The sequence below is a fragment of the Schistocerca americana genome, chromosome 1 (assembly GCF_021461395.2).
Source record: "Schistocerca americana isolate TAMUIC-IGC-003095 chromosome 1, iqSchAmer2.1, whole genome shotgun sequence".
Classification (NCBI taxonomy): Eukaryota; Metazoa; Arthropoda; class Insecta; order Orthoptera; family Acrididae; genus Schistocerca; species Schistocerca americana.
In genome coordinates, this window is record NC_060119.1 from 107,493,299 (window position 1) to 107,516,526 (window position 23,228).

The following is a 23,228-nucleotide window of genomic DNA, read 5'->3' on the forward strand; positions in this document are numbered from 1 at the left end:
AAGATAACATGGCAGTTGGTCAGTCCCTAGTAGCCCATGTGAGGCCAGAAAGGCAGAGCTTAACTTATATTAACATCACTAAATTCTGAATCTTGTTTACAGTACATTACTGCTTGTCATGCAGCTTTAAAACAGTCAGGGAGACAGGGTTACTAACCGTGTAGTTAACAGAACTTTTCAATATCTGAATGTAGATATTCAGATAATTTGTAAAAAGACTGGCTAATGAGATAAGTTTTTAATTTTCTTTTGAACTGATAGGGTTCACCAATGTCTTGCTTTCATGTGGGGCTCTAGCAGCAACATAAACCATTTCTTTCTTTTTGTGGTTATTTACATTCTTTTAATTATTTACATTCTCTTAATCTTGTTCTTACTTTGTTTAAAGATTTCATTGATTTTTTCTCCTTGCAGTGTAAGTAGCTTTGTCTGAAAATCCGCTGCTAATATCATCAGCATTTTTATATTTAATTCCTTGAAAGATGATATTTTTATCTTTTTTATTTTTCAAAATTGTGATTTAAAGAATCCCTGCAAAGATAAATCACATGTGTCCACATTCTAAGGGAAAGTTCCAAATGAGATATGTTCATTTGTTATTTTATATCTATATGTGAATGTATGCTGTTCTACTTTTAAATTTATCAGCAATACTTGTAATTTCACCTTGAAGATAAATACTGGTCAGCCATTGTATCTCCTTGTAGTGTTTTGATTGTATATTCCACAGAAAGAAACTGTTTTTTATGTGACAAGAAATTGAATTTAACATTTTATATCACTAATTTAATGAATTCCAGAAGACATTTTGTTTTCCAGGTGAACTCATTCACTCAGGCAGATGTGGATGCCCTGAAAATAGTCTATCTCCCACCACAACAAGTACAAGAGTCTAGTGAAAGTGTGTTCACAATAGCTTTATTAGTGACAATGCGGCAAGGTGGTCCAGCTTACAACTTGGAACTCAGGTTTAGAGTGCATTCATATTCAGCTATGCAGCTGATATTCAGGCAGAAGAGTCCTCATCTACAGCTGAAATCTGTGAGTAATATTTGAAGTTCAAGAGTATGCATGCAAATGCTCTTTCATAGCCCATTGACTAATGTGCTTATTAGTTGTGTATTAACACGTCCTTAATGTGTTAAGAGATCATATTTTAATCTCTTCTGTCTTACTTCACTACTTCTCGAAGCATGCTGCATTTAAAAAGTTGATTGTTTTTGTCTTCTGTAATGTTGCCTCTTCATAATTTTTAAAATAATTTTATCCAAAATGTGTCAAACACGAAAAAAGTAAATGAAATATTAAAATCTTTTATTAAAGTAGCTAATCTGTATAATTTATGTCATCGTTTTTGTTTAATTTGACCATCTTCATAGTGTTCAGTCCATCTGTATTGCAACTCCATTCATTTCTTCTCATAATGTAAGCCACCATAAATGCTCCAAAATGACACACTCTTTATTATAGTTGCCATTGTGCTAATGACATTACATCGGTAATGGTTAAACAAATATTGGTACAAGACGTATTACAGCTGTGTAAAAGACAGTTATAAATTTAAGAGTTCTCTTTAGTGGTTATTATAAATTTTTCTTTCAGATATATTATATTCAAATATACTATTTTCAAATGTGATGTGTCATCCTTGTTCTATAATTTCTGTTGCCGGTTCCTGTTTGAATACCTACTCAGATCAAAATTCTGTATTCATTATTTCAAGTTTCCTCTTCTTCCCCCAACATAATTTCAGCTTCACCACTGCAATGATTCACTGAGGCCAGAATACACATTTTTACTGATGAAATCATTTAATTTGTGGTTGTAACAGTGTACTATGTCCTAAGTAGCCAAAAAAAAAAAAAAAAAAAAAAAAAAAAAAAAAAAAAAAAAAAAAAAAATTGCTTACTAAAACTGCAGGAGCTCTATTGCTCTCTCACTCCTTTTTCATAGCAATTATTTTATCTCTTTTGCTCTCACATTCTATTCTCCATAACTATTGGTTGCTTACCCACATTCATACATTTCATCCATACATTAGCTTTCTCACGTATTTTGTATATTAGTTTTTATCATAAGTTCGTGATGTGCACATGTAATTCTATGCAGTGGTGATTACTGTTGTGTTTTATATTTCCGGTTCTGAAAAATGATACTTTTTCTACTGCACTGCTCAAAGTAAGTCTCTTAGTCATAATTTTTCAAATGTCTGTTGTGCTGTCTGCAGAGTACATGGTTATAACTACATAAAAATTTCCCCCTTTTCAATACATTTCACAGTATGCCTGTATAGCTAGTTTCATCATATTTATCTCTTTCTTCTGGTGTATTAGGTCACTCTTAACAGTCTCATTTGTAGCATTTCTCTGTCATCGTTATTTGTTCTGCTTCCACCAAGTCAGTGTTGATAAATGTTCAGTGTATGTTGAGAAGTATTCACAGGTATTATATTATGCAAGTAAACAGATCTTCAAACTGTGAACTTGAAGGTTAAAACTAAAGCATGCGTAGTAGACATAATATTTTTTAAGGTAGTATAAAAGTAGACAGAGAGAAAATGCTTGGAAAATAGAGCACCGTATACAAAATTCAAATACTTAACACACTGACAGGTGGATTAAAGTATAAATTAGGTTAATGTTCCAGTCTTAATGTATTTGCAAACAGTGATAATTGTGCTTGTTGTGTCCCCTTTCTGTTGTTTTGATCAATAATAATAGTTTATTTTTTATGCTTTTACCTCACCTGAAAAATTTACATCCAGCATGGCATTCTTGGTGAGTTAACATTACAGTAAGCATTAATAATAATAATAATAATAATAATAATAATAATACATCTACATGCATATTCCAGAACCATCATACAGATCATGGTGGAGTGTACCACGTACCACTACGATTCATGTCTGTGCCTAATGCCTCTCAACTTATTGTCATGGTCCTCTGACAAAGCATATGTTGGTGGCAGTAGAATCGTTCTGCAGTCAGCCTCAAATGCCAGTTCTCTAAATTTCCACAATAGTGCTTCAATAATGTCATCTTCCATCAGGGATTCCCATTCGAATTCACAAAGCACCTCCATAATACTTGCATGCTGATCAAAGCTACCAGTAGCAAATCTAGCAGCACACCTGTGAACTGCTTTTACGCCTTCCTTTAATCTGACCTGGTAGAGATCCCAAACACTCAAGCAATATTCAAGATTGGATTGCACAGTATCCTATATGCCATCTTCATTATAGATGAGCTACACTTCTCTAAAATTCTCCCAATAAAATGAAGTTGACCATTTGCCTTCCCTGTTACCAACCTGATGTGCTCATCCCATTTCTTATAGCTTTGCAGCTTTGTGCCTAGGTATTTAATCAGTCCAGTCATGTGGAGCAGTGCACCACCTATGCTATATTTGAACATTACTTGATTGTTTTTCCTACTCTTCTACTCTAACTTACATTTTTCTACAGTATCCTGCAGTATATGAGCTGTACATAATAATAAGGTCATTATGAAATTAATGCCTCACATTATTTTCATTGAAAGTGAACTGTAATAGGTACAGAAAACACTACAACAAAATTAAATAGAGCAATAGGTCAGCTACATATGGTTATTTTTCTACAGAGTCACCACCATTTTTATGCTATTTTCTCAAAGATGAACAATGGCCTACCTGTCACAATTGTAAAAACCTTAACCATATGAGGATAGTCACTTTCCTGCAGCATTGATGACATCTAAGTCTAGAAAATGATGACCACATATTCCACTTGTCATAAGCCAAAGAGACAGAGTCAGAGAGTGCTAAATCACGACTATATGTCAATATAGTAGACTGTACAGCCAAATTTGACAAGAGTTTTGGTGTCACAATATTGTTTAGCAGCTGGTGTTATCATGTTGCAAGTGGAAGTTTGTCTTATTTCCTGACCTGGCCCTGGAATTCAGGCTTTCATCCTAAAGAGTTTCATGTTGAAGCATTCCGAACTGACAGTTACTTGATCCTCCAAGACATTCAAGATAACGACACACTGCCTGCCTGAGAAGACTGTGTAGATTACTTTACCTGCAAGTACATGTGTCTTGAACATCTCCTTTATTGGAGAATTCCTGTGTCAGCCCTCCATGGATTGTCTTCTGGATTCCAACTCGCAGTGACTGACACCACATCTCATCTCTGGTGATGAGAATGTTCAGAAAATTGTCACCTTCTGCCTCATATTGGTCTAGCAGACCATAAAAAAATTTCCATTGAGTGACATTTTGGTCTCGTGTAAGCACCCTCTGCACCCATCTTGCACACATTTTGTTATAACCATGCCTTCATAACACCTTGTCTGAGACATTACAGCCAACATTCAGCTGTGCACAGTATTGTTCAATTCCTTGGTCAAAATCCACTGATCATCATGGGTGAGTTGATCAAGACACTGCTCATAATGATAGCTGAGCAGAGTTCATCTGGATGTAACTTCTTGCAGTGCCCTTTTCATCACTATTGAAGCACACAACCTAACATTGCTCATGTCAATTGTAGCATCTCTATCTATATTCCTTTAGCAACATCAATATATTTTAGTTGATCCAATTTGTTCAACAGTGAGGAATTCAATGCCACACTTCTGTTTTGTACGCAAAATGACATCAGACACCATTTAGGAATGCTCCCCTGAAATAGTCCACTGCAGAACAGTGAAACTATGGGAACAGGATTCAAATAGCGGCATACGGAATAAACTGTCCCCACTAATATCTGCACATACATATATTTCGGCAATTATCATACACTTGCACACAATACAAGGCATAAGAACAGACTGAATTAACATGGCAGCTCTGATGAGCGATCTCAATCCCAAAGATTGATGTTGTCTATGGCCCATATGACCTATCGATGCCACACAGCCCGCCAGCCCCCACCCCCCCCTCGCAGTACGGAGTACCGCATGTGAGTCTTGAGGGAAAACCATGAAGGCATTGATGCTGTTGGTGGTCATATGAGCTGGTAGATGTACCACCAGGACCTCCACCCCGACCGGGGCGGGGTGCAGAGGCAGAGTGACGGGAGGAGGCAGGTCCACCTCAAAGTCATTGAACAAGTGAGGATGGACGATGCAGTGGCCAGCCCAAGAACAGGTGGGTTGAACGGCAGATGGCGGGGCATAGGTGTGGCTAGCCCGGATGCTAATCGAGCCGTCCGGTGAGATGAAGGCACGAATTGTCAACGAGTGACACTCATGAGGGAGGGTGAGGCTATGCACAACACTGATGTTTAACTGGTCATTGGGTGGTGAGGCCGCGGTGTCTGTGAGTAGAATGAGGACTCGGTCATCGATAGTGATGATTGACATGTTGTTCATGCAGTGTAGGGGTATACTGCAGAGCAGGGTGACTATGGGAGAGGGTGTCTCCTACTCAATGAGGTAGCAGCAAAACTCGCACATGGGGTGGAGGGTGACATGTCTGAGAAACCCACAAAAGATGACAGGGAGGCATCGGGTGAACAAAACGGTGTGGTGGCCTGAGGAGAAACATTGTCAGACTCCACAGCAGGAGGGAGACTGGTGGGAGAGTCGTTAGGAGAATCAGACTGCACCAGCAGAGGGATGTCAGTGTCCATGAATGCTGGTTTGAGTCAGTGTAACAAAACAGTTTGTGGACTGTCATTGATTATGATGTCGAAAGTTACTAGAATAAAATTTTCACTCTACAGCAGAGTGTGCACTGATATGAAACTTCCTGGCAGATTAAAACTGTGTGCCGGACCAAGACTCAAACTCGGGACCTTTGCCTTTCGCGGGCAAGTGCTCTACCAACCGAGCTACCCAAGCACGACTCACGCCCCGTCCTCACAGTTTTAATTCCGCCAGTACCTCATCTCCTACCTTCCAAACTTCACAGAAGCTCTCCTGCAAACCTTGCAGAACTAGCACTCCTGAAAGGATAAGGTCCCGAGTTCGAGTCTCGGTCCAGCACACAGTTTTAATCTGCCAGGAAGTTTCATGTCGAAAGTTGTATCGCCCCACCAGAGGACTTCAAAGGGGCCGAGATAAGGTGGTTGCAGAGGTTGTTGGACCTAATCATCTCTCAGCATTACATGGAAGCCAGTGTTGAGAGCAGGTGGCCTGTAAGTGTCCGGGGGGGAGTGGCTGATAGGTGAGTGCAGTTGTGCGTGTTTGAAGTGGGTGTGCATGCGACTTCTGAAATCCCTGGAGGGGGCGAAGTCTTCAGGTATCTGAGACTGAATGAGTTCCCCTGGTAGGAAGGGGTTCTCCCCATAAACGAATTCTGAGATAGTTTCCTGTAAGTCGGGCTTGAAAGTTCAACAGAGGCCAAACAGTACCCATGGAAGTGCTTCGGACCAGTGGCAGTCGTGGGACCTGAGCGCTGTTTTTAGAGCGCGGTGTCACCGTTCCACTAACCCATTGCTTTGCGAGTGGTAGGCTGTGGTGTGAATTTTCTTTATGCCGCAGACGTTACATAAAATGGTGAACAGGGAAGATTCAAACTGCTGTCCCTGGTCGGTGGTGATGGTGGTCAGACAACCGAACCTAGCAATCCACGAGGCTACCCTTGGCTATGGTTTTGGCAGTGATGTTAGGTAAGGAGACTGCCTCTACCCAGCAGGACATGAGGTCAATTGTGGATAGAATATATCTGTGGCCCTCTGATGGTGGAAGAGGACCAATAAGATTGATATGTTCATGATGAAATCGTCCTGGAGGGATGTCAAACTTGCCCAGTGGTAGAGTGGTATGGCGGCCGATTTTGTTGCGTTGGCAGGGGATGCAGCTGCGTGCTCAGGTGTGACAGTCCCGTTTTATATTTTCCCAAATGAAACGCTCAGAGATGAGCTGTGTAGTGGTGCAGATGACAGGGTGAGCGAGTGAGTGAGGTTATGCAGAGCGTCGAAGGCCTGCCGGCACAGGGGAGGTAGGAGTAATGGGCATAAGGTACTGGTAGAAGAGACGCACCACACCTTGTCCACAACGCCAGGGAATTTAGCTTTAGTAAACACAAGAGATGTTTGAGGGTCCATAAGGAGAGCTTGAGATTCCTTGTTGGAGGCAGCCAGGTTGGATAAGTCAATGATGCATGAAATAGTATTGATACGCGAAAAAAAATCTGTGGCGATGTTGTCCATTCCCTTGATGTTGCGAATGTCAGTTTTGAATTGGGAGACTAGATCAAAGTGATGGAAATGCCGAGGAGGTGGGTCCTCGAGGGGGTTTCAGAAAGGGTCTGTGAGTGGTTTGTGATCCATGAGGATGAAGAATGAGCGACCCTCCACATCGGGGTGGAAGTGTTTGACAGACCATAAGGAGTTCTCTATCGAAAGCAGAGTATTTCTTCTGAGATGTTGATAGTGTTCTAGAGAAGAAATGAAGAGGGGAAACAATGTCTGCTTGCGTTGCTGTAGTGCCGCTCCCACTGTGATGTCACTGGCATCCGTAGTGATAGACAACTCGGCCGAGGGGGTGGGGTGGGCGAGTGTTACAGCGTGAGCTGAAGAAGTCTTTAATGCATTGAAAGCCTCCAGCATAGGTGCAGTCCAGCGAACAGGTTTGAGTCCTGAAGCGTGTTTACCCAACAGTGAGTCTGTCAGCGGGGCCTGCACAGTGACTTGTAAGTAGCCGGGGGCAGCAGTGAAGTGATGGTGTGCATGTGAGATTTGGGAGGCTGTATTCTGTTGGTGGAGACGGTGTAACCCAAGAAAGAGATGGAAAGCTGACGCAACTGGAATTTTTCTTAGTTGACCTCGACGCCATTGGAGTTCAACGTCTGGAGAACCATGGATAAATGATTTTCATGTTCCTCTGCTGACTTGCTGAAAATGAGTATGTCGTCCAGGTATGCAAAGCAAAACTCGAATTGTTGTAAGATGGAGTCAATGAGCCGCTGCCACGTTTGCGCCGTGTTTTTTAGACCGAATGGCATGAAGTTGTATTGGAGCAAACCAAGAGACATGATAATAGCTGTTTTAGGGATGTCATCCGGAGCTACGGGAATCTGGTGGTAGGCGTGTTTACAGTCAATGACACTGAAGATTGTAGCGCCCGATAACATAAGAGTGAAATCATTTATGTTAGGCAAAGGGTAATAGTCCACGACAGTATGAGCATTTAAACATCTGTAGTCACTGCACATTCAGAAAGAACCGTCATGTTTGAGGACGAGGTGGATCGGTGAAGACCAGTTGCTGTCTGATGGTTGCAGGATACCTGCCTCCAAAAGTCCGTTAATTTGCTGCCAGGCTATGCTCAACTTAATAGGGTTGAGGTGTCTAACCTTGTGCGTAATAGGAGGGCCGGCAGTGGTAACTATCTTGTGTGTCATTCCATCAGTGATGGAAGAAACAGAGAACTGCACACGAGATTGATCAGTGTCCTGATGCGAAGTTTTTGGATGGGTAGGGTGCAAAGAGGTGTAGCCATTAATGGGAGTGGGAAAAGGCAGCACATGTCTAGTACGTGAGCACGGCATGTGCTTGTTTGGAGAGGGCAGCTGTGTGCGCAGCATGGAGCAGGTCGGAATGCATGGCGACTGTCTGCTGTCAACCTTGCATTTGGTACCTGGTGCGGACGAGAGCGGCATTGGTGTCGCACGTGTCTGGCACACAAGAGAGGGGGAATGTTTATCAACTCGCAGGTCGCCTGCCTGCATGGTGTGTGTGGTCATATTGCATGCACGACTCTTATTAGAAGCACTGTCTGATACATATGGCAGCGAACGTTGCAAGCGCGTTGAGGATGCAGAGCCTACCGGATGCGAATCATGTCACGCAATAAATGTATTTGAACTAACCTGATGAGTGTCTGAGCTGATGTCTGCTGGAGAAACACGATTAGGCGACAGGACTGTGGACTGCAGTTTCAGCAGCGAGGTACAAGCCACGACAAGCTCATTGTAAATGTGTGCTATTCATTGTTTCAGCTTGTTATTTTCACGGTGGTTTTGTGCCGCCGAGTCATATTCTGACAGTAGGTTTGCATGTCACAATAGAAACAGAACGTGGAACATAGGTGCGGGAGCACAGTATCTGAGTGTTAGTGGGATGGTGTGGCACTGAGCCCTGAACTACGTTCAGAGAAGGTTTGTAATGGGACAAAAGATCCTCACTGAAAATTGGTTCATCGATGTCAGCAATGTAGAAAGTACACGGAAAACACAGAGAAGGAGGTAGGTGCACCATAACTTTGACAGAGCCTGAGGTTTGTAATGTTGATGCGTTGACAGCTTGTAGAAGTGACTTTGTCAGTGAAAAGATGGGGGAAGCCATCGATGTAGGTATGATAGACATGTCAGCACCAGTGTCGACTAGGAAAACTAGCCATGATGAAATGTCAGTCTTGTACAAATGACTGTTCGGCTGGGCAGATGAGTGGATGGAGTGCAATGTATGAGGATGTCTGTGAGGTTCTCTGCAGGACTCAGCGTCTTTTAGGTCCTGCAGTTGGCGTTTGGGTGCTGGCAAGATAATCAGCACTTCTTGGCATTTTCGCCAAAAATATTGTGGTACCAGCAGTACAGATGAGTGGGTGTAGTGGTGGTGGTGACTGCAGCAGCGGAGGAGGCTTGTCCTCATTGATTTGTTCCAGCATGTATACCGGCATGTATGGTATGGAGTGCTCATACGGTGGAGAGAACGAGCGGATACTGCCAGGCGATGTAGAAGGCGTGGAGGCGGAGCGAGCCATGCCTCTGCCAGCAGACAGCCGGTAAGCAGTAGCAGTTGTGCCAACTAGCAGTGAGTGGTAAGCTGGTTGGTGTTGTCGTAGCAATGAATATAGTTGGTGTGTGATGCGGAGACAAGAGCCGATTGACGCGATGGAGTGCGGTAACAGGTGGATCTGTAGGTTGGTAAGAAATTTGGCAGACCACACCGCCCACAGAGTGACGTCCAGCATGATATGCTCACTCACAAGTAACTGAAGGCGGCGCAAGAGTTGTGAGGGAGTTCGGTCCCTCAGGTGTTCCTTGTGCAAGATCATGATGATTAATTCTTGTGGTGAGCAGGCGAGTCATTCCATGATCATTTTCTTCGCGAACTTGTACTTCGGTGGAGGCGGTGGCGAGAGGGATAGATCACAAATTAAGTCCAAGTGGTCACGGAGATCCATGACGAGACACGTGATGCAAATCAAAAAGATGCTCGATAAGCGCAAACCATGATACAGGGTTGTCTTTGTGTAAAGGTGGCAGCTTCGGCAGATGACCTGGGAGAGGGGATGAAGGCAGCTTCTGTGTCCCTTGGAAAACCGGCTGGTTCTTGGCAGGAGAGGCCGTACAGCAGGCCAGTACAATAGTCATTGGTGTATTCCTGGCAAGAACGTCCGTGGCAACGGTGGGTTGCATTGTCTTTGATGTGTCGCTAAAACACGACACGGTTGGCACGGCCGGTACTGTGGGAATGAGCAGTTGTGCGATACATGTAGGGGTCCCGTAAACTGGACCATGGGTTACAAGTATTGATTTGATTTTGCCCACCTCGAAAATAACGCAGAAGGCCGGTGTGGCAGACACAGGCAGAGCTGTGGGAGAGGCAAGTGAGTGGCTGAGCGGTCGGAACTGGGGCCCCCTGCGAGTGTGGCCGTGAGGGAGGGGAGGGGGGGGGGGTAGGAGAGTGGTGTAGGTTGGTAACTCATATGACAAAAGTGTGAGTTCTCCGTGCACACTGGGAACATGCCCCATGGGGTCGGACTATAAATTACCAGTGGAACTTGCAGAAGATAACTGCAGTGTGGTAAGATGCCCCTGGAAGGAGAAATGCCAAAAGATGTACTCGAACCCATGTGGTCGAAAAGTTGAGTAAGAGGTCTGGGGGGTGAGCAAGGAGAATTTTGGGCACAAAAATGTCCATTGTTAGTCTGCAAACAACAGGTCAAGATTGATAGTTGCCGGATGTGTTTTGCGCAAATGATAGCATTGCATATGGCATGACACTAACTGCTGTTATAGCCCGTTGAGAGTCAAAGTATAGCATCGATCGGTAGGTACACAGTTCTGAATATTATCCACTTCACACTTCACATATTGGTGAGCACAGTCCAGCAACACGAAACCTGAGTCCATTGTTTGAGTTAACAGTGTAGCACTTGATCAGTGTAGAACAACAAAGTTTGAGGTTAACATGGCTGGATATTGTGAATCACGATGGAGTAATGAAGAGCCGGCCATTGCCAAAGGATTGAAGAGGCCCGGCGGTCTTAGTTGGGCTTCCAAGTCTTCGAACAAAGCGTTGGGTGAGATGGTCATGGCGGCGTTCACATAATCTGTTGATTTACAACACCCAGCGCGGAAGTTGTAGAAACTTTGGGGTCACCAGTATGGCAACAGGATACGAATAGTGGTATATGGAATAAACTGTCCCCACTAATATCTGCACATACATATGTTTTGACAATATATGATTATTGTTTCTCTGATGTCTCTGAAGATTATAGTATGTCATCTGATAACATAAAACAAAATATGCACACAGTACAAGGTATAAGAACAGACTGAATTAACAAGGCAGCTCTGATGAGCAACCTCAGTCCCAAAGAGTAATGTTGTCTATGGTCGATATGACCTATCAGCACCACAAAATTAATAGAACATTAGTGGGAAGATTAAAAAATTAAGACACACCAGCATAATCTAGCTTGGATGCTCAAGAAAAAGGAATTCATTAGTTTCAGAGTAACCCTCATAACAAGGTTAACAAAAATGGAATGAGTACCAATGCAAGCAAGAACAAATTGGTAAGTTTCTGCTCCATAAGACCAAAACACTATTTGAGTGTAATTCAGAGAGATATCTAAGAGTGACATCAGGTAGTATACAGTATCGAGATCTTCATGTGAGATATGCAGTGTACAAGGGAAATGAGGTCTTCCAAGTAATGATACTTTTGAAGAACTTCTCAAGGCAGATAAAGCAAGAGGCATACTGCTAAATGCAGCTGTATTATGTGGGACCCACAAAACCCATATCCAAATTTTTGACCCTGAAGATGTAGAAGAGCAACAAGAGGTGCCCAAAGTAATTTTAAGCACTGTTTTGTGTAACTGCCATGATACAAGACTTGAAATAGAACTCATTAGAAACTCCAAGCAGTATTTGTAGGTTAAGGAAGATGTACAGGGCTCTTTCAGGTTGCAGTCAATGGGCTAATATTAAAAACTTGTGAACTGTGCAGGAAAGGAGAAAAAACCATGGAATTCATTACAAGTCAGTGGACAGATTCTCCTTAATTGGTAAATGAAGAATTGTTAAGTGTGTTCTGTGTCTTGTAATATGTTATGCAAGGTGTTTTTGTATATGTTCCATGCAATAATGCTGAAATATTTACTCTGTGTCAGTCAGTTGTTTTCTTATCCAAGCATGCTGCAGCGCTGTACATAATTCAATGATATATTAAAGTGTTCTCCTTTATACATCACAAAATAGTTACTTATCTTTAAAACAAGAATTTATCATGAGGTTATGGGCCCAGAACGAATCTATAAGCTTACCCAGATAAACTGGATATGTAATTATTCATCTGTTATTTTTAAAGGAGAGCACCAGCAGTTCAGTGATGCACTGCATATCAGTAAATAGTCAGAAGTAGCATCAATTGGTAAATTAGTGATACAAAAATTAAAGTCACGAAAACTTTGTTAATCACCAAAGTACAGTCAGAAAAGTCAATTACATGTATTAATTTCACAGACAGTAGAGTTTTTATCCATTACCAACAGATTCTATTAAGTCACAATTGGAAGTTTTGTCAGAGGATCATCACGGAAATGTTAACTACGTTTCTTGGCAATTTAAACTTGATTTCACATTAAAGTCAATGAAATTGCATTCAGTAGCAACCGGACAGGAAATTAAACCAACAGGAGGAGAAACTGATCAACATGTACAAGCTTGGATTGAGAAAGATCTTGAGACACAAATTTTTATAGGTTTAAATGTCAGTAGCGACATAGGCAGGAAAATAGGAAATTGCAAGTCTGCTAGTCAAATGCATAAAAAAATTAGAAATGCTATATGACAAGAAATTGGATTTGACAATTAAAGGTTTGCAGAGAAATTTCTTCATTTACAAATACGATACAAGTAACACTGCTATTCAAAGCTGCATGCATATTCAAGAATATGCAGAAGATTTAACACCAGAAGGCAAAGCCATGAAAGAGAACTGGATTATGTTGCAAATTCTTGGGATGTTACCACCAAAACTTCACCACTTCTGTACTGCATGGTTTCAGAGAAGGGAAGTCAACAAAAACAGCATCAACAGACATAATTGAGCACATTCTTAATTTACTTGACAGGCAACAAAAGACTTGTGGGATTTTTATGGACCTATCTAAGGCATTTGATTGTGTGAACCACTCAAAATTAATGATGAAATTATATCAGTATGGAATTAGAGGAAAATGCTATGACATACTTAAATCATACATTACAAATAGGAAACAATGCACAGAAATCAGACATACTAGTGGGGGAAATATAACAAACTACATATCAGAATTACAAAAAGATAAACACGGTGTGCCGCAAGGATCTGTGCTTGGGCCAATACTATTTATACTCTACGTAAATGACTTCCCTAGCTATATAAATCAGAAACTTATAATGTATGCTGATGACACAACAATCATTTGCACAGCTGACACAAAGGAGGAGCTTGAGAAGGAAGCACTCCTGACTATTGAAAATGCAAATAAATATTTAACACAAAACAACCTGTTTATGAATCAGTCTAAAACAATGAATGTAGTATTTCAGACCAAGCATAGTGAAAATTATAATATAAATGTTAATATAAATGGAAAGACTATTAAAGAAGTAACCAGTACAAATTTTTTAGGAACTATAATAGACAAACATTTGGCATGGGGGGAGCACATAGATGCACTGTGTAAAAAGATAAACAAACAGATCTTCATCATGCATAAAACAGCTAAGACTGTGGATGATAAAGTCCTCAGATCAATGTATTATGGACTTGTCTTCCCACATTTGTCTTATTCAGTTCATATATGGGGAAATGCACAAGCTGGCTACCTAAAAAGAATATTCACAATTCAGAAAAGGGCAGTGAGATGCATTGCAAAAATACCACCAAGACAGACCTGTAGGCAAGCTTTTGTACACTATAATATTATGACAGTATATTCACTGTATATATACCAAAGCATAATGGTGGTAAGGTCAAGTGATAAACACCTCCTAAATAAAGATGTACACAAACACAGTACAAGAGGAAATGAAAATTACTACATGATAAACAGAAATCTAAAACTGTCTATGACTGCCCCAGAAAAAGCAGGCAAAAGGTTTTTTAATAAACTCCCCAAAATCATTAAAAAAGAAACAGATCTAAAATGTTTTAAAAATCATTTGAAACTATATCTCACAGAGAAATGTATATACAGTTTGAGTGAATACTAAGATGGTGTTTAAATATATCATTACTGAAATGTACCTGTAAAAATTATCATTTCTGTATGTTTTTTTGATTTGTGTGTATGTATAATGTGAAATATGTAAAACCTTTGTATGATTATGGACTATTTCTGTTTAATCATTTGTTTCATTTATATATATATATTGAAATCAAGTTTGATGTTAAAAGGCTATTGTATGACACACCCAATACTCTCAGCTGGATTTTCAGCTGGAGTCCATGGGCAAAGAATAAATAAATAAATAAATAAATGTAGCAGTAGCTGACAAAAATCTTAACTCATTGTTTGAACGTTTGTGTCTGGAGGGAGACAGGTTAAATGAGATAGAACCATTAAGCATGTTGCACACTGATGCTTTTATCTCAAAACAAAGTAAACCATTTGTCAAAGCAGGTCAGCAGGAAATGTCTACAGTTCAATGTTTCAAATGCAGCAAAAATGGGCATGTAAAGAAACACTGCAGAAATAGACCATGTGCCAAATATTTAGTATACTGTAGAGAGAATTATTCATGTAACAACTGCAAACAAGAGGGTCATTTTGCCAGGGAATGTCCAAGTCCAAAGTTATACAGAAACAAGACAAGCAATAAACTTGACAGTAAAGAAATAAAAGGTTACAAACATAAAGCACTGGTCACTGTTGGATTATCTATTGCCAATATAAATGAAATAAATTTGCAATCAGGTCGAGAGAACATTTGGTACCAAGACTGTGGTGCCACGCAGCATATGACATTTAGAAGGGACTGAGCAATAAATTATGTAAAATTAAATCACTGTACAAAAGTGTTAATTGGTGGTGCAACCAGATTAGAAGGAATTGGAGTGGGAGATGCTGAATTAAAGGCTTTTGATGTAGAACACTGGTATGAAGTAGTTCTGCAGAATGTATGTAAGGAACATAAACTTTAATTTACTTTCTGTTTCTCAAGTCTTAGACAAAGGCTATGTTCAGACTGCAAATGCAGATCTCTCAGTTTTGAAAACTGTTGACAATCTGGAAACTGTAGCAATAGGTCGACGTGAACAACAGCTGTACAAGATGTTGTTTCATACAAAAGAATTTAACAAATGTATGACAGCAGTCTCAATTAATATGTGGCATGAAAAGTTAGCACATCAAAATGTCCCATGGCAAGCAACATCACAAGTCTCATCTGACAGATACGAAAGTTGTTGAAAATATTTTGGATGTAATTCATGTTGACTTATGTGAAATGAATCTCACGTCGTTAGGAGGAGCAAGATATTTCTTGTTGTCTAAAGATGATTTTCCTCATCTCTGAATTGTTTATTTTCTCAAGACAAAAGATGAAGCTGTTTCCAAATTAGAAACTTTCATGAAAATAGTAGAAAATAAGTTTGGGAAGAAAGTAAAATGTTTAAAGTTAGACAACAGGACCAAAATCAAGAATGCACTCACTAAAAGGCTGCTAGATGAACTTGGTGTTTTTCACATCAAGACGAACACATACACACCTCAGAAAAATGGCAGAATTGAAAGAGAAATGTGCACAGTTGTTGAGTCAGCACAATTGGCAATACACACACAAAACCTGAATTAGAATCTTTGTGCTGAAGCAATAAATTATGCCATCTTTATGCTAAATCAAACCGTTAGAAGTTCAGTAAAAGGAAAAAGTCCTGCTGAAATGTGGTTTGGACAAAAAATAGATTTTGATAAGTTGAGAAGTTTTGGATGTGACTATTATGTTTTGACTGAAGATCATAAACAACAAAAAACTGAAAAGAAATCAAAGAAAGGAACCTTTGTCAGGTATGATTTGGATTCACCCTGCTCCAGAATCTATCTACCTGACAGAAAAGACATAGTTACCTCTGATAATGTCATATTTGATGAAAGAATACAAGGTAGATAAGGAGCTAGTGTAATTAAATCTTTCACAGGTGGAAAGAATGAATTAAAATATCCAGAAGAAACACAGATATCTGATTATTGTTTCTCTGATGTCTCTGAAGATTGTAGTATGTAATCTGATAACATAAAACAAAATGAAGTCTCACCACCAAAATTACATGACCAACAAAACCTTAGGCATCCTATGTGACTGTAGGCTTTCCCGGCGTAAACTACTGATGGAGGTTTCTTGGGTCTCCAGCCGGGTGATAGTGTTGATATGATGTTTTAGGAAGTGTCATACTACCCATCTTCTGGCGAAGTCAGAGGGGAGGGGGGGAGGGACAAGAAAAAGAGAGAAAGATACAGACAAAAAAGTAAAACAGAAGATAAATAAAGAAAAAACAAAAAGGAAAAAGAGGGAAATAGAGAAAGAGTTGAGTAATTTTTTTTTTTTTTTTTAAAAAAAGAAGCTGCTGGCAAAAAACCATATGAATAAATGGGAGAGGGGATTAATTAATGGTGGTTTAGTCCAGGAAGATTTGATGATATGTTGGTGAGCAGGTTCCTGTCAATGGAATTTAGGGGAACTATGGCTGATTAGGATGATCCAAACGGTCGACATTGTGTAGCAAGCAGTCATGTTACTTGCCATGCTGTAAATCCTGCTCAGCAATTGGGTATGGGTCTCTCCAAAGTGAATGCTTCTTCTGTGTCCATTCATGCATTCAGCTGGTTTAGTGGTAGTCATTCCTGTATAAAAAGCAGTGCAGTGGATATGTGGTAATTGCTAAACAATATATGTGGTTTCTCATGTTGTTATGTCTTTAAATATTGTAGAAGGTAGTGGATGGCTGCATGAGACAGGTTTTACAGTGGGAACAATGGTAGGAGTAAGAACCTTGGAATGGAGATTATGGTCAGTTAATGTCATATGGTTTAAAAAGAATATCAAGGAGGTTATGAGGGGAACATAAGGCAGTAATGAGTGGTGTGGGGATAGCAATAGCTCACTTTGTCAAGGATGATAAGTAATTCAGCTTTGATGTTATTAAAGGTCTCCTCTCAAGATTCACTTAGTGTGATTAGGGGGAACCACATGAAACCCCAATCAGGACAGTTGGTTATCTAGCTGGCTCTTCAATAAAAATTCATTGTCATATTATTTATTGAAGTGAAACAGAAATATAAAGCCCAGAAATAACAACAGCTCATGTCAATATGTAACATTCCTTTCCATTTTCATGTAATTTTAGCATAGTTCAAAATATGTTTCCCTCATTTTCTGTAGTTTCCATGTCCCTCTACATGATTCCACCTTTACAAATCACTTCTCAGCACCTACTAAAACTAACAAATTATTCTTTTACTTCTTTTAAAATTTTGTTACAGGGGCAAACAATAAATGTTACACATGTTTTTGAGCTTGATGATATCAAGAACAGACTTCATGATATACGATATGTAATAACGGATATACCAAGAAGAGGAGTTCTGTCTCTACTATTTGCTAATGGAACAGTTATAAAACTTGGAATTGGTACGTATAACATCTAAGAGATGTTTATTTTCTTCTATGTCTAAAAATGAAGATTGTGAAATTATTTTGGCATTTATTGCAAAAAGGATGTGTATCTTAAGCATACACACCCACCCACCTACACACACACACACACACACACACACACACACACACACACACACACACACACACACTTACACACACACACACACACATAACACACACACTTATACCCAGGAAACAACGTGCTAATACACACATCAAAAAAAGTTTTGCATCACCCCAATTCCCCGAACTCCTGAAGACAGACGTTGACTGTGAATATTGAATCATAGACACAGTCCCTTTGAATGTTCAGAGATGTCACTAAGCCCACCCAAAGATGTAAACAACCATGAATGAGCAGCACCTATTAGACAAAGGGGTTCCAACACCTGATCAGTTCCAGTCATTCAACCAGGAAGGAGATACATGGCTCATGTTGTCTGTAGTTCAACCATGCCCCGATGGTCAATACCACAGTTTGATCATGTCCGCATTGTTACTTTGTGCCAGGAAGGGCTCTCAACAAGGGAAGTGTTCAGGCATCTCAGAGTGAACCAAAGCAATGTTGTTCAGACATGGAGGAGATACAGAGAACAGAAACTGTCAATGACATGCCTCGCTCAGGCCACCCAAGGGCTACTACTACAGTGGATGACCACTCCCTACAGATTATGCCTCAGAGGAAACCTGATAGCAACACCACCATGTTAAATAATGCTTTTGGTGCAGCCAGATGACATCGTGTTACGACTAAAACTGTGCACGATACACTGCATGATGCGCAACTTAACTCCCAACATCCATGGAAAGGTGCATCTTTGCAACAATGACACCATACAGCACAGTACAGATCAAACCAACAACATGCTGAATGGAATGCTCAGGATTGGCATCACGTTCTCTTCACCGATGAGTGTCGCATATGCCTTCAACCAGACAATGGTCGGAGGCATGTTTGGAGGCAACCCAGTCAGGCTGAATGCCTTAGACACACTGTCCAGCAAGTGCAGCAAGGTGGATGTTCCCTGATGTTTTGGGGTGGCATTTGTCGGTCCGACGTATGCCACTGGTGGTCATGGAAGACGTCATAACGGCTGTACAATATGTGAATACCATCCTCCGACCAACAGTGCAACCATATCAGCAGTGTATTGGCTAGGCATTTGTCTTCATGGATGACAATTTGTGCCCCCATTGTGCACATCTTGTGAATGACTTCCTTCAGGATAATGACATCACTTGACTAGAGTTGCCAGCATGTTCTCCAGACCTGAACCCTATTGAACATGCCAGGGATAGACTGGAAAGGGCTGTTTATGGATGACATGACCCAGCAACCACTCTGAGGGATCTAAGCCAAATCACCATTGAGGAGTGGTAAATGTGGACCAACTGTGCCTTGATGAACTTGTGGATAGTATGCCATGATGAATACAGGCATCTATCAATGCAAGAGGACATGCTACTGGGCATCAGAGGTACTGGCGTGTACAACAATCTGGACCACCACCTCTGAAGGTCTTGCTGTATGGTGGTACAACATGCAATGTATGGTTTTAATGAGGAATAAAAATGGTGTAAATGATGTTTATGTTGATCTCCATTCCAGTTTTCTGTACAAGTTATGGAACTCTCGGAACTGAGGTGATGCAAAATATTTTTTTACGTCTGTAACATGTAACATCATCTCTAACCTTCAAAATGGCATCAGTTTGCCAAGGAAAAGGGTCCACAAGTTCCTTCAGGTATGCCATATCCAAATGAAGTCACTCATTGATTGGATCACATGAGGTAACCAAATTGTGGGAATAATTATTGCTATATTTCACTGGCTGTTCAAAATAATCCAAGACATTTTCTATGGGATTAAGATCAAAAGAGTTAGTATGTGAGTCAAGGTCTGATAGGGTACTTGAGTGTTCTTCAGCCTGTGAATTATACGTGCAGCTGTGTGGACACAGTTTTTGTCATCTGGAAAGAAAAAGTGTGCTGACAGCATACTCAACATGAAGATAAAGAAGGAAAAAAGAAACACTTAGTCACCAAAAATGTTAAAATAACCATCCTTTTTCCTGTCCGTGGTAACCTGAATGAGTAGGGCCATCTCATAGAATGGGAAACAAATTATCACAGAAGCATCTGTATTTCAACCACACCTTCCACACACTGTGGGTTAAATGCTTCATAGGGCATATTAGTACACTCAATGCCTTGGGTCATTTGAAGAGGGGCAACATCATGACTAAACTGACTTCACTATGTGGCTCCCACCAGCTATTGTCAAGTTTCTGTTTGTTGGCCCATTGAAGTTGTGCAGTTCTATGTCATGTTGTGAGCGATGTCCTTTTGTAAGGCATCTGACTGCAATATGAACTGCATGTATTTCCCTTTTCAGTGTTTGCTCAGAAACTAGTTGAGATGGACCTGCATTCACTGACAGCAGCAATTCCTGATGAGTCTGAGACCAACTGCCATTGATTGGACATGATGTTCATCTCCAGTTCCTGTTGGTTAGTGTCTTTTTATAATCAGTGTTCTTACTCCGAGTTACATGACTCACAAGAAGAGGTCCTCAGTGGTTGGACAGACTTTTTGAAACCATATGTATGGTGATGTTGGTTAATGTCTCAGGTATCACACTATGCAGTCATTCACCCTAGTGAACCCTCATTTGCGAATGACTAAAGGAACAAAATTTCAGAATTGTTCAGTGTAATGGTTAAGGTACAGGCCTCACATACAAAAGGTTGTGGGTTTGAATCTCATCACACTCTTTGAAAATTTTTATTTTTAAGTCTTAATGAAATGACTTTGATCTTTATTTTTATTCAGTTAATTTTTTTAAACGTAATTTTTTTTTTATTTCTCTTGATTAGTTGAGTCATTTTAATCATCATATTAATTTTTTCATCTGATCTCATTTTTCTTTGTATCATTTTTTTTCACACAGAATCTTTGTTGATGTGATTTTGATTATTTTTGTATATTAACTTCAGTTTAATTTCTTCAGTTTTATCGTCCTATATTTCTGTCGATCTTATTGCGTTCATTATTTTCATCCCTCATTTAGCTTGAATTTCATTTTATTTATAATCCTGTCTTTTGTTTAAAACTTCATCTGCATTATTTTGTCTATAGTACAATAAATGTTTGTATGACAATAACTATCCAAAAAATGCACCTACATCTTGTATTGAAAAACAAATTTTGATCCCATTGTACAGTCAATGTAAGTAGATTATTTCACCTTTTGTTTTTTAACTGATACACTGGCAGTTTCTAATGTTTAAATATTATTATACAGGGTGATTCAAAAAGAATACCACAAATTTAGGAATTTAAAACTCTGCAACGACAAAAGGCAGAGCTAAGCACTATCTGTTGGTGAATTAAGGGAGCTATAAAGTTTCATTTAGTTGTACATTTGTTCACTTGAGGCACTGTTGACTAGGCATCAGCGTCAGTTGATGCTAAGATGGCGACCGCTCAACAGAAAGCTTTTTGTGTTATTGATTACGGCAGAAGTGAGTCGACGACAGTTGTTCAGCGTGCATTTCGAACAAAGTATGGTGTTAAACCTCCTGATAGGTGGTGTATTAAACGCTCGTATAAACAGTTTACAGAGAATGGGTGTTTGTGCAAAGGGAAAAGTTCTGGATGGCCGAGAACGAGTGATGAAAATGTAGCACGCATCCAGCAAGCATTTGTTCGCAGCCCAGGAAAATCGACTCGCAGAGCTAGCAGATAGCTGCAAATTCCACAATCAACTATATGGAGAGTCCTACGAAAAAGGTTAGTTATGAAACCTGAACGTCAACTACCCGAGGCGATGGATCGGCCGCCAGGCAGCCCGTGACAGAGCACTTCATCACTGGCCTCCAAGAAGCCCTGATCTTACCCCCTGCGATTTTTTCTTATGGGGGTATGTTAAGGATATGGTGTTTCAGCCACCTCTCCCAGCCACCATTGATGATTTGAAACGAGAAATAACAGCAGCTATCCAAACTGTTATGCCTGATATGCTACAGAGAGTGTGGAACGAGTTGGAGTATCGGGTTGATATTGCTCGAGTGTCTGCAGGGGGCCATATTGAACATCTCTGAACTTGTTTTTGAGTGAAAAAAAACCTTTTTAAATACTCTTTGTAATGATGTATAACAGAAGGTTATATTATGTTTCATTCATTAAGTACACATTTTTAAGTTGCGGTATTCTTTTTGAATCACCCTGTAGATAAATAAAAATAATTAAATTCACATTAACAAAGAATCCAAGTGGAAAATGAATGATAGGAAGAAAAAAGAAACTGAAAAAATTAATATGGTGATTAAAATGATGTACAAATAAAAAATACATTTAACTCAATTAAAATAATAATAATAATTAACAAAGTCATTTTGATAAAGACTGACTAGATTCAACCCATGTGAGGCCTGTACCTTAACCATTACACTGCACAACCAGTCTATTAAAAATATATTTTTTAAAGCAGTAGAGCATCACGTGATATTCTGAAATTTTTTTTGGTCAGTTACTTGCAAATGAGGGCCCACAAGGGTGAATGGCTGCAGGATGTGGGACTTTAACCTCCATCACCATATAAGATGCTTTCAAAAAGTTGATCCCACCACTGGGGAGCTCTCCTTGTCAGAAGGCAACACCATTCCTTGTAGATACAAGCTCCTAATATAATGTGAACACCTTGAACTAATTTATGAGCATAACATGATGTCATAGGAACAACGATGTATATGACATGATCTGTTACCAAACAATCATCCGTAAAATACTTGAAAATGGGCTAAGGCCGAAATTCAACAACTGTACAGGAAATAAAGAAAATGGCAGCTGAAGGCTTCAAGAAATCATTCAAAACATAAAAAATAAAAATAAAAAAATCTCTATACTGATGCAATCAATAAGGGCCAGCCTGTTTATAGATATTTCCAATGCATGTGGGATGCCAAATTAGCTGCTCAAGACAGTTTTTGGAAAACACGTTCAAAAGTACTTTGCAAGACTGTCTGTCTGTACCCCCTGCAATAAATCCAGAAACATTCCAGTCTATACTCAGTAGGTTAAAGTTGCCTCCAACTAGTGCTGCTTGATCTTGGTATTTATACACTATTGATTGGAGCCTCTAAAACTGTCACTGTAGACTCAGGTGTCTAGGGAAAACATACAACAATTAACTTGGTCATGTACACTGTTACACATGACCGGATAACTTCACTGTCACACTCATTTTTGACATCAATAGAGACAAAAGTTTTGTCAACTGCAATGAACACTGCCCCTACTGTGGCATCTAATCTGTCTTTCCGATATATGTTCCATGACTTGCTAAATATT

At 40.0% G+C, this 23,228-nt stretch overlaps 1 protein-coding gene across 1 annotated transcript in view; it reads left to right on the forward strand.

Moving 5' to 3' along the window:
• The window catches only part of LOC124603351 (extracellular matrix organizing protein FRAS1-like), a 218,419-nt gene that overhangs the window by 17,803 nt on the left and 177,388 nt on the right, over positions 1-23,228 (forward strand). The window contains exons 3-4 of the mRNA XM_047136392.1: positions 820-1,041; positions 17,702-17,849. Coding sequence (XP_046992348.1) covers positions 820-1,041; positions 17,702-17,849 — 370 coding nt within the window. The remainder of the gene's footprint in view (positions 1-819; positions 1,042-17,701; positions 17,850-23,228) is intronic.